This window comes from Mandrillus leucophaeus, unplaced genomic scaffold (assembly GCF_000951045.1).
Source record: "Mandrillus leucophaeus isolate KB7577 unplaced genomic scaffold, Mleu.le_1.0 Scaffold187, whole genome shotgun sequence".
Classification (NCBI taxonomy): Eukaryota; Metazoa; Chordata; class Mammalia; order Primates; family Cercopithecidae; genus Mandrillus; species Mandrillus leucophaeus.
In genome coordinates this window covers 3,742,848-3,759,591 of record NW_012101887.1, presented here as the reverse complement: position 1 = coordinate 3,759,591, position 16,744 = coordinate 3,742,848, and the positions used below count along the sequence as shown (strand labels likewise).

At 36.7% G+C, this 16,744-nt stretch overlaps 1 protein-coding gene across 1 annotated transcript in view; it reads right to left on the bottom strand.

Annotated features, from left to right (window-relative positions):
• Positions 1-15,756, bottom strand: part of ADGRV1 (adhesion G protein-coupled receptor V1) — a 596,733-nt gene extending 580,977 nt beyond the window's left edge. The window contains exon 1 of the mRNA XM_011978020.1: positions 15,640-15,756. Within this exon, the coding sequence (XP_011833410.1) occupies positions 15,640-15,661 (22 nt within the window). The 5' untranslated portion in view covers positions 15,662-15,756. The remainder of the gene's footprint in view (positions 1-15,639) is intronic.
• Positions 15,757-16,744: the final 988 nt, after the last annotated feature.

The window sequence follows — 16,744 nt, the reverse complement described above, 5'->3', positions numbered from 1 at the left end:
ATCTAGGAGAATAGACTTCTCCTTAACTCATTCTATGAAGCTGGCATCAACCTGATATGATTCTGTATCTAGAAAATCCTAAAGACTCCATGAAAAGGCTCCTAGAATTGATAATTTTAGTAAACTTTAAGGATACAAAATCAATGTACAAAAATCAGTAGCATTTCTATACACAAAATTCAGGCTGAAAGTTAAATCAAGAACAGAATCCCACCTACAATATCCACAAAGAAAATGAAATACCTAAGAATACAGCTAACCAAGGAGGTGAAAGATCTCTATAAGGGGAACTACAAAACATTACTGAAAGAAATCAGATGACACAAATGAAAAAATATTCCATGCTCATGGATTGAAAGAAACAATATCATAAAAATGTCCATACTGACCAAGGCAATTTACAGATTCAATGCAATTCCTATCAAACTACCAATATCATTCTTCACAGAATTAAAAAAAAAAAAAAAAAAAAAAAAAACTGTTCTGAAATTAACATGGAACCAAAAAAGAGCCTGAATAGCCAAAGTATAAAGAGCAATGCTGGAGGCACCACACTACCTGATGTCAAACTATACTATAAAGCCATAGTAACCAAAACAGCTTGTTACTGGTACAAAAGCAGAAACAAAGACCAATAGAACAAAACAGAAAACAGAATAGAAATAAAGCTGCATACCTACAACCATCTGATCTTTGACAAGACCAACAAAAACAAGCAATGGGGAAAAGACTCTCTACTCAATAAATAGTGTTGGTATAAATGTGCACACATGCTCACATGCACACACACACATGAATTAACAATATCTGACAAATTATGCTTTGGTAACTGAGACTTAATTTTTACTTAATGCCCAGTTCTCAATCAAGTGATTTATTAAATTTCCCTCATTAAAAAACAACATTTTAAAACTTTAATAATTTGTCTCAGAAGAAAATAATAATTTATTTCTCATTTTGGCAGTTCATCTAACATACAGTCATAGACTGCATAATGATGTTTCAGTCAGTGATGGACCAGGTATATAATGGTGGTCCATGAGATTATAATATTGTATTTTTACTATACCTTTTCTAGGTTTAGGTATGTGTAGATACACAGATTCTTACCTTGGTTTTACAATTACCTACAATATTCAATACAGTAACATGCTGTATAGGTTTTTAGCCTAGGATCCACAGGATATACATATAGCCTAGCTGTGTGGTTGGTTATACCATCTAGGTTTGTGTAAGCACACTCTATGATGTTTGCATGATGACAAAATCACCTAACAACACATTTCTCAAAAGATATCCTCATCATTAAGCAATGCATGACTGTAATTTAGATAAGTCTCCACCAAAAAGACAGAAGCCATCAGGGAATGGATTCAGTGGGAATCAGATAATATTCAATCACATTTCTGATTTCAGCAATATCCTGGAGAGCTCAATCATTATGCTGGCCAATACCACACTTCCTTTCTTAGGAAAACCTACATTCAGTGCTGAGGGGAAAACTGTGAATTGGAAAGCATTACTTTATTGTGTTTCCTCACAATTTGGTGGCCTTAAATTTCTTACTTAATTAGTAGATCTATACACGGAGAGATCTAACTGAAACCTTCAAGCCATCTGTGATGCATTTGCCCCATAACTTGATCCTGAGTTTAACAAGATATATAGAAGAATGGGGACAAATTCCTTTTAAATGCCACTTGTCTGTTTTATCCACGCTTCCTGGTAGGTGAGGAAGGGCATGAATACATTCTCTGATGCATCCTTGCTCCTATCCAGTCCATTCTAATTCCAATTTCCCCCAATTATTTTATTTTCTCCTCTCTCACAGTACAGGAAATCCTTCCCTTTTCCAAGGTTAGTCCTAAAACACATATCCTATGGTCTCAATTTTTTTTCCTTTGAAAATTATTCACTATTTTCTCTACATCCATCAAAGCATAATTTGTCATTGTTAATTCATGTGTGTGTGCATGCGTGCACGTGAGCGTGTGTGCACGTATATACCAACACCATTTATTGAATAGAGAGTCTTTTCCCCATTGCTTGTTTTTGTTGCCTTGTCAAAGATCAGATAGTTTTAGGTATGCAGCTTTATTTCTATTCTGTTTTCTATTTTGTTCCATTGTCTTGGTTTCTGCTTTTGTACCACTTCATTCACATATATTTGGTGAATGAATGGATGACTGGATGAATGGCATATTCTTCAGAAGAACTTTTTTATCTCATTTTATTTTATAGACATCAAACCTGCTTAAACACAAAAGTCACGCAAAAGGTCACCACGTACTTCTGACACTTTCTTTAAATGCCTCCTTTATTCTTCATTTAACATTGTTTTGTTGCTACCCAAAACAAGAGCTTATCAACATACATCCATTGTTATTGGCTTTATGAATTTGCTCTCTTCTGCCCATTCCAATAAGCCTTCTCTACATTACCAAGAGAATAGTCTTCAAAAGACTATTTTTATACCAGTCTGTAATTCAAAAACTGACAGAGATTCCATAATGTCTAACAAGAGGTAGGAGAAACCCTAACTCTTGCTCTGAAAATCCAAACCAATGCAAATGTCAGGGTAAGGACCTCCTAAAATCCTCTGCTCCATAAAAATGAGAACACTAGCAAAAATTGTCAGAATCCATGCTGGCAGAACTTTGGAAATTAACCAAGGGCTTGCAGGATTCCAAGGAGCATTTATTAAAGAAAAACAGCTGAATCTCCAGGAAATCAGTGTACTTTATTATATTTAAACTTGACCTATTCCCACACAACTCTCCCAGCCTCCAAAGTCACCTTAAAAACTAACAGCCTGCAATCACAGCTAAAACCAGCATCCTGGCAGCCACTGAAGGGAACAGAATGGGGCAGGAAAGCCATCAAAGCCCAATTCACAGAGTTGTCATTGTTTGATCTATCTAGTGGTTTCTTGAAGACTTCGCTCACCACGGTATCTTTATTTGCCCTGACTCAAAGTTTGCCCAGTATATGAAAGGCTTTTCCTTAGAGGCACTTGTCAAAAATATTTATAGGCAATTATGCAACATAACAGCTGCCAGAGGTAGTAGATAACCGCTGGGAAAAACAATAAGCTAACTAAAAGCTTAAAAGGAAAGACTGGGCAATGAGAAGTTTATTGCAAATTTAAAAATTTCTGACATATTCCTAGAACCTAGAAGATGACACACAAGTATAAGGCTGTGCACATGTTCATGAAAAACCTGTAAAAGCCCTACATTCTCACCTCTGGCTGGCTTTGAGGCTGTGTGCACAGAGGAAGTGAAGGTCAGGCCAAGTTGAAAATTTTCTGGCTGAATGCTAAAGGTATTCTTCAAAATGCACACGGAGCTCCCAAGCAAAAACTGGGAGACTTACTGTTTCCCAGGATTTAAGAAAATCTCTGTCCAATCATTAGCTGACCACTAAGCTAACCAAGCAGAGAGGACAATGGCCACACATAACAAAGAGTGCATACTTTAAATAGACTTCAGAAAATTCACTAAACAAACAACAATAAAAGCAGTAACAACAACAAACCCTAGGAATAGGGGGAATCTGAACTTCAAAGCCATACAGTTTCTTAAAAAAGAAAAACACCAAGCATGGAAAGAAACAAGAAAATATGAGCAATACACAGCAAAAAAATAATCAATAAATATTGTCCCTGGAGAACATACCAGACGCTAGACTTACTAGATAAAGACTTTGCACAAACTGTTTTAAGTATTTTCAAAGAACTAAGGGAAATCATGTCTATATAAACAATAAAAAGTATAAAAATGATTTCTCATCAAATGAATGGTATCAAAAAGCTGTTTGTTTAAAAAAAAAAAAAAACAGAAATCTGGAGTTGAGAAGTAAAACAACTACATTGAGAAATTCATTAGAGGGGCTCCACAGCTGATTGAAGCATCCAGAAGAGTAAATCAGTGAACATGAAGATAACTGAAATTATCCAGGCTGAGGAACAAAACAAGGAACAAAAATGAACAGAGTCTCAGAGTCCTGTAGGACACCACCAAATATACCAACATAGGCTTGGTGGAAGTCCCAGAAGAAGAAGACTAACAACAGAAAGGAATTAAAGAAATACGGCTGATGAAATAATGGCTGAAGGCTTCCCAAATTTGATTTAAAAACATTAATCTACATATCTAAGAAGCTCAGTAAACTCTAAGTAAAATAAACACAAAGAGATCCACATGTAGACATGTAACAAAACTGCCAAAGCAAAAGACAAAGAGAGAATCATAAAGGAAGGAAGAAGAAAATTATCACATAAAAGTGATATTCTGATTAATACCTGATTCCTCCTCTAGCCTAGGAGGCTAGAAGGCAGCGATGTATTCAAAGTGCTGAAAGACAATAAACTAAGAATACTATATACTACAAAATTGTCACTTCAAAATTAAGAAGAAATTAAGACATTCCTGGATAAACAAAAAGTGAGAGACCATGTGGCTAGCAACTTTCCTTTCCAGAAATACTAAAAGGAGTCTTTCGGGGTGAAATGAAAGAACACTAGAGAGTAATTTGAATCCACAGAAAAAAATGTAAAATGCCAGAAAAGGTCACATGACAGATAAATATAAAAGATGGCATAAATGTACTTTTGTTATAACTACTTTTAGCCTCTCTGATTTAAAAGATGACTACATAGAGCAATAATAATAGATCTGTGCTAAAGAGTATATACTGTATAAAAATGTAATTTGTACAACAATAACAAAAAGCAGGGGCAGAAATGGAACTACATAGGAGCAAAATTATTGCATGCTATTGAAATTAAGTTGTTATTAATCTGAGCTACATTACTATAGGTTAGGATAGTAAATGTAATCCCCAGGGTAACCAATAATAAAATTAATGAAAAGAATATAATAAAAGAAACAACCACAAAATTAAACTGATACCTTAGAAAATATCTATGTAAAATAAAAGAAGGCAGTAAAAGAGGAACAGAGGATGAAAAGGGACATAGATGCAAAAAACAAATAGCAAAATGGCAGACATCAATCCTATGTTATCAGTAATTACTTTAAATATTACTGCATTAAATACTCCAATTAAAAGGCAGAAGTCATCAGAATGAATTGGAAAAAATGACCCAGCTATATGCTCTTTATAAGTGATGCACTTTAAACTCAAAGCCACAAATACGTTGAAACTAAGAATGAATATATATATAGGGCGGGCACAGTGGCTCACGCCTGTAGTCAATCCCAGCACTTTAGGAGGCTGAGGCGCGTAGATCACAAGGTCAGGAGATCGAGACCATCCTGGCTAACATGGTGAAACCCCGTCTCTACCAAAAATACAAAAAATTAGCCGGGCGTGGTGACAGGCGCCGGTAGTCCCAGCTACCTGGGAGGCTGAGGCAGGAGAATGGCGTGAACCCTGGAGGCAGGGCTTGCAGTGAGCCAAGATTGTGCCACTGCACTTCAGCCTGGGCCACAGAGAAAAACTGTCTCAAAATAAAACAAAATAATAATCATATATATATAATCATATACATATATATATCAATCAAACAGAAACCAAAAGAAAGCTGAAGTGACTATATTCATTACTATGGTGTGAATGACCTGTTCAAAACTCATATTGAAATTTAATTGCCATTGTAACTAACAGTGTTGTGAGGTAGGACCTTTAAGAGGTGATTACATTATGAAGGCTTTGCCATCATGAATGGAATAATGCTGCTATTAGGGGGGTGGGTTAGTCATCACAGGAGTGGCCTCCTGATAAAAGGATAAGTTCGGTCTAATTTCCCCTCTCTGTCTCACATGCTTGTTTGCCCTGTAACTTTCCATCTTGGAATAACACAGCACAAAAGCCCTTGCCAGATACCAAAGCCAAGTTCTTGGACTTTCAGGCCTCCAAAACTGTGAGTTAAATAAGCCTCTATTGCTTATAAATTACCCAATCTCTGGTATTCAGAAAATGGACTAAGACACTAATATTGGACAAAATAGACATTAGGACAGAAAATGTTGCTAGAGACAAAGAAGGATATTTTATAAAGATAAAGGGCTCAATTTATCAGAAAGATGTAACAATCATAAATCTACAGGTACATGAAAATCCAATCCCAAAACACATGAATTAAAAAATGACCAAACTGAGGGGAATAACAGACAATTTAACAATTATAGTTAGTGACTTTAGTACTCCACGTTCAATACTGAATATAACAACTAAATAAAAGATGAACAAGAAAAGAGTTAAAACATACTATAAACTAACTAGACTCAATACACATCTATAGAACACTTCACCCCACAACAACAGACACACATCTTATCAAGTACACACGAAGCAGTCTCCAGAACAGATAATATGTAAGGCCCTAAACCAAGTCTCAATAAATTTAAAGGACTTTAATCATACAAAGTATATTCTCCAACAATAAGAGAATGAGATTAGAAATTAATAACAGAAAAAAACTGCAAAATGTACAAACATGTTGAAATTAAACAGCACACTACTAAATGACCAAAGGATCAAAAAAGAAAGCACAATGTCAATTAGAAAATAATTTGAGATTAATGAAAATAAAATCAGAACACAACAAAACGTATGGGATGTACCTAAAGCAATGCTTGGAAGAGAATTTACAGGCATAAATGTATATATTTAAAAAAAGAAAGATCTCAAATAAAGAACCTAAACTGCCACCTTAAGAAAGTAGAAGAAAAACAGGCAAACTAAACCCAAATCAAGCAGAAGGAAACAAAGAAAAAATATTTGAGTGAGAATAAATAAAATATAGAATAGAAATACAATAGTGAAAATCAACAAAAGTGAAAGTTGGTTCTTTGAAAAGGTAACAAAAGTGACTGGGCATTGTGGCTCACCTCTGTACTCCCAATACTTTGGGAGGCCAAGGTGGGTGGATCACTTGAGATCAGGAGTTTGAGACCAGGTGGCCAACATGGTGAAACTCTGTCTCCACTAAAAATACAAAAACTAGCTGGGCGTGGTGGCAGGCGCCTGTAATCCCAGCTACTCAGGAGGCTGAGGCAGGGGAATCGCTTGAACCCAGAAGGCAGAGGCTGTGGTGAAACAAGATCGCACCACTGCACTCCCGCCTGGGCAACAGAGGAAGATTCTGTCAAAAAAAAAAAAAAAAAAAAAAAAAAAGAGATAACAAAACTGACAAAACTTTGGCTAGACTAAGAAAAAAAGGAAGAATATTTGCATTACTAAAATGACAAATTCAAAAGGGGTCGTTGCTACCAACTTTACAGAAATAAAACTAAGTATACAAAGCATAACCATGAACAATTATATGCCAACAAACTGGATAACCTAAAAGTAAACAAATCCCTAGGAAGATATAAACATCCAAAATTGACTCGAAAAGAAATTAAAAATCTGAATATGCCCACAACAATTAAACAGATTGAACTAGTAATTGCAAAACTTACCATGAAGAAAGTCCAGGACCAGATGGTTTCACTCGTAATTCTACCAAATGTTTAAGGAATAATTAACATCAACCCTTCACAAACTTAAAAATATATATGTAAAGAACAAGACTTCCCAAACTATTTTATGAGGCCAGTATTACCCTGATACTAACACCAGACAAAGACATTATGGCAAAAAAGAACTAAGAAAAAAACTAAGACAAATATTCCTTATGAATATTGACACAAAAACTCTTAACAAAATACTAGCAAACCAAATCCAGTAACATATAAAACAAAATATACACTATATAACCAAATTAGATCTATCCAGGAATGCAACACTTGTTCACCATCCAGAACAAATTAATGCAATGTACCAAATTAATAGAAAAAAAGCAGAGGGAATCACATAATGATCTCAAAAGACACAAAAAAAAGCACTTGAAAAAATTCAACATCTTTTTATTATACAAAGTAGGAATAAAGGAGTAATTCTCCAACCTGACAAAGGGTGTCTATAATGGGTATCCACATCATACTTAATGCTAAAAGACCAAAAGTTTTCTCTCTAAGATCACAGGACAAGACAAGGATCTCAGCTCTCACCATTTCTATTCAGCACTTTACTGGAAGTTCTAGGCAGGACAACTAAGCAAGAAAAAAAAAAATAAAACGTATCCTTGGGAAAGATAAATTCAACTGTCTCTATCTACAGATGACATGATATTGGATATAGAATATCCTAAAAACTCCACACATAAAAAAATAAAAGAGTTCAGCAAGATTACAGGATACAAAATCAATATACAAGAATCAATTGTGATTTCTACACATTAGTAATGAAGAATTCAAAAATAAAATTAAGAAAATAATTGCATTCACAATATTATTAATAAATAAAATGCTTAGGAAGAAATTTAACAAAAGATGTAAAATAATCAAGACTGTGAGGTACTGGCAGAAAGACAACTAGATCAATGAAATAGAGTTGAGTCCAGAAACAAAATCATACATTTATAGTCAATTAATTTTTGACAGTGGAGCCAAGCCAATTTAATGAGGAAAGAATGATTTATTCAGCCAATGGAACCTGGATAATTGGCTATCTATGCGCAAATGAAGGAAACTTATATCATATTAAAAATTAACACAAAATGGAATAAAAACCTAAATGTAAAAGCTTAAACTATAAAACTCTTAGATGAAAACACGGGTATAAATCTCTGTGACCTCGTATCAGGCAACAGTTGCTTAGCTGTGACACCAAAAGTATAAGCAACCAAAGAAAAGTTAAATAAATTAATTCAACAAAATTAAGATATTTTGCTTCATATGACACCATCAAGAAAGTAAAAAGACAACCCACACAATGAAAAACAATTGCAAATGATATATCTGATAAGGGATTAGTATTTAGAGTATGGGAAGAACTCTTATAACTCAATAAAAAAAAAATTTTTTTTTAAATGGGCAAAAAGCCTGAATAGAAATTTCTCCAAAAATGATACACAAATGACCAACAAGCATGTGAAAAGGTTCTCAACATCATTAGTCTTTAAGGAAATACAAATCAAAACCCGAATGAGACATCACTTCACACCTAATGGGATGGTTAACATAAAAAAAGAGAGAAATTGAAACTCTCATACTTGCTGGTGGGCATATAAAATGGTAAACACACTTTAGAAAACAGTTGGAAATTCTTCAAAAAATGAGGCACAGGGTGACAATATGACCGAGCAATTCCACTCCTAGATGTGCAACCACAAGAACAAAAAACTTATGTCTGCACAAAAAACTTGTATGCAAATGCTTAAAGCAGCATTATTAATAATAATCAAAAAGTAAAACCAATGCAAACACCCATCTATTTATAAATGCATAAATGAAAGGTGGCATATCCATACTCTGGAATACTATTTGGCAATTACAAAAAGATTGAAGTATTGCTACATGGTATAACATGGATGAATCCTTAAAACATCATGCTAAGTGAAAGTAGACACAAAAGACCACATATTGTATGATTCCATTTATACGAAATGCCCAGAATAGGCACACCTATAGAGATAGAAAATAGATTACTGGTTTCCAGGAATTGGAAGCTGGTGGGTAAAGGTGAGATAGAGAGCAAACGCTAATGGGTACAGAACTTCTTTTGGAGGTGATGAAAATGTTCTGGAATAGACAGTGGTGATGGCTGCACAACTTTTTTTTTGAGACAGAGTTTTGCTCTTGTTGCCCAGGCTGGAGTGCAGTGGCGCAATCTCGGCTCACTGCAACCTCTGCCTCTGCGGTCATACGATTCTCTTGACTCAGCCTCCCAAGTAGTTGGCACTACAGGCCCGCCTGTAGTGCTGGATCCACCACCACGCCCAGCTAATTTTTTTGTATTTTTAGTGTAGACAGAGTTTCACCATGTTGGCCAGGCTGGTCTCAAACTCCTGACCTCAGGTGACCCTCCCGCCTCAGCCTTTCAAAGTGTTGGGATTACAGGAGTGAGCCACCACACCCAGCCACAACTTTTCAAACATATTAAATGTTACGGAAATGTACGCTTTGAAAGGTGATTTTTTTTTCATATATGAATTATCAATTTAAAAAACAATCAAACCTTCTCTGTACTTCCAGTCATCTCTTTCTCTTCCTTCAACATTTCCAGTCAAGTTAATCTAATATGGGTCTGGGACAAGGCACTTGTATTATTTATGCTTCTGCAACTTTAATCTAAGGTAGTCCCAATCCTCTCTACCTCTTTCCACTCCCTCTCCTCCACTATTTTTCAAAGTCCCAATGAAGTCCCACTTTTTCCAGAACACTCTCCAACCTTAGCTTACTAGTCTGCCAGAGAACCAACCAACAAGCTCTCTTCGTTTCATTCCTGCTCATTAACACTGTTGAATTTAGTTAAATAAAACGAATGATTCTAACTATAACTGTAATAAAAGCTTTATAATCACAGATTGGAAATATAGATGAAAATGAATTATTTCACATGTTCTCAAAACTATACTGATCACTTGTAAGACATATCTAAAACACTTCTATTATGCCTTCTTTTGGTTAAACATTATTTGAAGAATGAAAAATGTATTATTTTACTTCCAAATATTTACACAAGTACAGTTATGCAAAAACAGTATTGCACTAAAAGATAGAGCTACACGGAATTACCGGTCCATGACATGGATTACAGGACAATATCATCCTAATTATCCTAACAAAAGGATTACCATACCATACAGTGGCTCCTTCAGAGGAATATGAGTGTATACATGAAGTATATTAATACTACCTAATTGCCAAAATTCATGACTAAAGAAGCTGACAAAAATCTTATTTTCAATCAGCACACAGTACAAAACCTTTATTTCCACAACATGCCTCAGAGCACTTATTCATTTGTTGTAACACTTAAGAATCTTTTCTCTTTTAAACTTATTCCCCACAGAATTCTTTCTGGCATAAAGGAATTGCACCTTCTTTGTTAATTTTGTGAGTCATGGTAACTGAATTAATCCTAGTATGTATGCCCTATGCTTATTGTGCATACTGCATGAGAAATAAACCATTAACAGTGCACACAATGACTTTTTGGAGTTGCATTTTATTTGAAGCTATTCTATGTCTTTCAACCTGTGCCACATTTCAATAATGACTATTTATAATTACAGTCATCCCCTTATTTGCTTGGTATTTCATTTTCCTTGCCCTATGGCACCCTACAGTTGAAGGCAAGGAAAACTCTCTGTTGATTAGTTATTTAAAACCAGCAACAATAACTATGCTGGAGAGAAGACTACTTGGAAAGGATTACATAAGACCTAGCACTCAACAGCCTCAGACAGAGAGCAGCAAATTATAAACCCAAGTACTTCGTTGCATGTAACCAAATTGGCTAGTTGAAATGCTAATTGCCTTTCAGCAAAACTGAAGACAGACAGGGGACCTTGTGCTTCAGAGAATGAAATGCATTTTTACTCCACTTCTATACCATTGTCTTGCTGAGAATCATTTGGAATCTATTCATAAAGGTAGCTCTTTCCCTAACCTTTAAAATGTGGGAAATTTGTTTGGCCCCTACCAGCACCTCAGACGTGCTGATGTGCCAAGATGAGAACAGATGGTTGGATTAAAGCCATGTTAAGCCCCTAATAAAGTGAAGCATGAAAAATCTCTACGCTCAAACGTATAGTTTAAACCAAGAAAATATGCCTAGGGGAGTAAGTTTTGAATAACAAATAGATTTATGAAATTAAAATAACCAGAAAACATAATCTTCAAAACAACTATTTTCAGTGTAATTACATGCAAATGCATACAGAAAGAGTTATCGTTTCTCTCAAAGAAACGCCACAACTTTTCTTTATACTTAATAATTTTGTGAGTATTACTTCAAAACTCATTTATGGACAATGATTCCAGCAGCCAGTGTTTCCCTTTAATATAAAAGAGGGTCCGTTCTACGTTTTCAGAATCCTGAATAAATGAATGAGAAATGCCCTATCAGCATCTTGCCCTCGCTTTGGGGTAAAGCCAGACTTACGCCCGACTGCACCAGAAAAGGGCCCCGTGACCACCTGCCCAGCAGCTGGGGGAGGGACTTGGTCTGGTACATTTTTAAGTGTATAGTGTGTCACAGTAGAATCGGAAAACACAGCCTTTGTATTACCACAGTCGCTTGTGCCTCAGCTCCACCCTTCTCCTCCTCTGCCACACCTCACTCAGGGCAACAGAGCTGGGGTGCTGTGGCTTCATGTGTGGCCTAACATCCTGGCAGATTGGGGAACCCTCCATGCATGCAAAAGATGCTCCCTGTGTTCCCAATCCTACCTTGTGAAAGGAAAAAATTAGGCATGCAATGTGAGGAAATCAACTTTTCTGTACTATTCCATTCTACATGGAGTAGACTCTAGTTTATTAGTAGTATGTTTACCTTCATTGCTCAACAAATATCTTTACTTACATAAAGTCTGAACTACCCAGGAGTAATGGAATACTAAGACTAAATAGAACTTTACTGTACATGGTTTCAATAAATAATTCAGCTCTCACCCTGATTCGGCAGGAATTAAGAGAAGAAAGACCTCTCTGGCTGGATATTCACCAAAACCTTTAGACTGGGGAGGTTCTGGTGATTTTTCATTATTTCTTTACTGTCTGAATTTCCTGCATGACTTTGCATTATCTTTGCACTCAGAAAAAAAGTTATTTCCAGAATGGTGGGGAGGTAAATTGAACAGTGTGTGATATTCAGCTATGTGATTCCTCCCCGTCCCACCAAAATCAGGGAAATACACATCCAAATCTCTCCATGGTAACACACTGCATTTTATAACCAAATTAAACAATTTTCTAAGGAGCTCATTACACTTTGTAAGCATCTGTAAATTGTCTAGTTGCCCTCTACTTGAAGTGAAAAATGGTGATGGCATTGTGCTTCCACTGTGTAGATTTCAGACCTGGTGCATAAAATAACGACTTATCAAAGGCAAATAGGCAACAAGGCAATTTATTCAATAGATTAACCATTATGCTAAACCCTATAGATATAATCACATATATATAGACACTATATAAGAGAAATGTAGAATACAGTCATCGTCTTCAAGGATTTTGCATCCTAACTGGGGCAACCTTGAAATTTTAAATAAAAGTAGGGCAGCAATATAAGAAACGGCACGAGGTGGCATTTGTTTGAGCGACAATAAATCAAACAATTAATGACCAAGTTAACCCATTAGGATACTTCTTACCTAGCAGTATACAAGAATGTATAGGTGACTAAAACATGTGGCCTTAAGTGTGTCTCTTAACTGTTCTAGGTCTCAGTTACCTCAAATATAAAATAAAGAGGTTGGTTTAGTTTGGCTCCAAGTCTCCTTCCAGTGCTTCAAGATTTCATGTTATGTTAACAGCCTAAGAATTTCAGAACAATGAATGATCACACATTTAATCTAAGATAAAAAGTATTTTCTTTGTGGGTCCTCCCAGGACATAGATCTTTCTGCCTCAGTTTCCTCATTTGCAAATCAGGATAAAACAATTTAATTCATGATCCAATATAAAATTACACTAATAAAGGGCTTAAGAGAATTCCTGGCATACAATTCAATAAATGTGACATACTATTATGATTCATCATGGGATATGAACAAAAGAGTTTAGTCACAGCTAATTCCGCTCTCAACACCCTTTTCCCTTGGGTGTAAGCATTTTTGTCTCAAGCATGACTACCTTCAAGTAGAAAGACATCTGACATACTTAATAATAGCATTTGCTTAATACTAGTTTCTGCCCTCTCACATTTTTTCTAGTAGTTATATTACCATAAAACCATTTGTGTTCCAAATATATCTCATATTATCACTTTCTTAGAATACAACTGGCATTCCATAAATATACAGCATAAATATGTAACTTATTAAGATATAATAAATGGAGACTGATACAGCACCTATATATTCAATCGTATCAAGACTCAGTGTTACATAACTTACCTTTGCCCCATTATGGACTCTCATAGTAGTCCAAGATTACTTCAGTTTACGGACAATTTTAGCTTTTAATCATCACATTCAGTATAGTATAAGGTCCTAAGACCATTCCGAAAAAATATTTGACCCAGCTCTTATAAACTGCAACTCTGGGCAAGGAGCTTAAACTTTTCATTCTTCAGTATCATTATCTATAAATTGGGATATACTACTATTCAATTTATGATGGCATTGTGTTAAATAAGATAATCTATGTAAAGAGTTTCTAAGAATTCACTACCTAGCAGGCATTCATTAACGAATGACTGCTATATTTATTCATCATGGAAATGAGAAAATGGACATAAGATTCAGTCGTACTTCAGCTGTACATTTTTAAAGTGTGTACATCTTGGTTACTTCTTCTAAAAGTAATAATTTGAGAGATATAATATTTTTAGCTAAAATAAACCTTTGCAATCACCTAGTCCAATTACTTTATTTTATAAATGAAGAAACTAATGCCTGGAAGGATGGATGAATGTCCAAAGTCATTGTGTGTTAATGGCAGAGCTAGAACATTATATCTAATCACATATATTTAATATATTTTATCATAACATAGTTCAGAGTGTTTTTGACATCTCCCTGTAACCTACATTTTTCTCAAATTTCATAGGCGGGAATAGTTTCCACTTACTCTATGAAATTAACCCAGAATAAATAATTGGTGCTCATTTGTATCCTGCCTAAAATATCATTTTTTCTCTTACTTATGATCCGTTGGGTTTCTGTTGTTGTTGTTGTTTGATATAATTATTTTGATCAACTACACAAAAAGGGAGAAAAAAAACTTTAGTAATTTAAAGTAATCATAACTTCAGTAAGAATTTCTAATCATGCTGTATTAGTTAAGGTATATTTTTGACTTTCATCCTAATTCTCAGTAATTATGCATCTTTAAAATTTGGTATCAGTTTCTAAAAGGGTGTGCAGCATACTAATAAATATATTACACACATTTTAAAGGCTGTGGATTTCATGAAGTGGGAAAAGTTGGTTTAAAACAAGTTACATAAGATAACACACCTTAAAATCAATTTTCCCCTGACGAACACAGCTATAATTTCTTGGTTTTAAGAAAAAATCAATTTTGAGATAGTTTTTAAAATTAAAGTATAAGCTTTTAAATATATATACATATATATGTTATGCTATAGCTCCACGTTAATCCCAAGCTCCCTAAAATCAATATATTTCGCTGAAATTTTTCGACGCAGTGGTTATTTTGGAACACAAGACTCCTTAAGTTTATCTCACCCTTCCCGTTATCAATTATTACCTATGGCGCGCCGTTCTTGGTCGGTTATTTTTCAGCTAGACTTTTTTAAAATTAAAGCTACGGTTAGGGTTTCAAACAGGCAGAAAAAAGAAGAAAGGAAACTTTTCACTCTGCTCATTCACTTCTCACCTTCTTTGAGATCAGGCATCTTTGGAAGGGGCGCATAAGGGGTGCAGGAACCTAACGCTCCCTTCAAAGCCGCAGCCTTGGATAGAACCGACGCGGGCAGCTATGCCCCGTTACCCGCAGGCCGCAGCGCCGGCTGCGCGCCCAGCCTCCCTGCGTCCGGCTGTGGCCCGCCCTCCGGGCCGCCCTCGCCGCCCACCTCCAGCAACAGGTGCTGATGCTGAGGCGCTCCCCTGGGGCACCGCGATGCTCGCAGCACCACTCCTCAGTCATAGCCTACCTGGCCGCAGAAACACCGACATCCGCGCGCTCCCAGCGGTCCCCGCCGGCCCTCTACACACCCTCGCTCTGCCTCTCACTCCCGTCCCGTCCGTACTCCCTGCTCGGGCTGCTGATTCTTACTCCCACTACGCGATCAGAAGGAGGGCTCCATTCTCCTCCCCTTTCTCCCCGTCCCTTACCTCCTCCCTCTCCATCCTTCCTCTGCTCCAATAGGACCCCATGGCTCCCCAGGCAGCGCTCACCTGACCAACGGAGCGGGGGTGGCCGCCCAGGGCAGCGCACACTGCTCTGCGCAGCGGGCAGCCAGGTCCGCGCTCCGGCGTCGGGAACACCCTGCCTTGGCCATCCCTAATGGACTCTTCCATCAGCAAGGCGCCTAAGCTGACCTGCCGGGGCTTAGGAGCGCGCGAGTCCTGCCTCTGCCTGCGCGTCCCGCCTCCGCCTGCGCGTCCCAGTCAAAGTGCGCGGTCAGAGCTTTCTAATCGTCTCGTTTGGCTAAACTTTCTAGTTGCCCCTTGGGCACAAGTAACTCACCATGGACAGCGGTGCACACCGCCCTGGGTACTCCACTGTAAGCAATTCCTAGTTTTCTTTCTGGGAAGAAAACCCATTTACTAGTCTTGTTCCGTTCCTAAGAGAATATTTCTTTGCATGTTGACCGAAGCACTCCCTAAGTTTACCCCGTAAGAATTTGAGCATAAATTGATGAAATGTTAGAAAGGAAGGATCTACCCTCAACTGAATTTATAAAGCAGGGATTGAGGTCAACATCTGAGATGAACTGTCTGTCTCCTCATAAGATAGGATTATTAATTACTAACTCATAAGGCTGTTAGGAGTAGTTGAATGAGACTGTGTGTGAAGTGCAACTCTACAGTATACCTGGCAGGTGGTAAACCCTCAGCAAATGTTGCTTATCTTTCCCAGTGCACAAAGGTAAAGGCCCAATGTCAGACCATACCATCAGCAATGTGCACATCCCTACCTGCACCAGAGATTTTTAAAGCAAATGCAGCATTATTAGAATCACGGAAGTTTCAAACTGGGAGCAAAGAGAAAGATTAGCACTCCCACACCAACTCACCGCTTTTTATAGAAAAAAA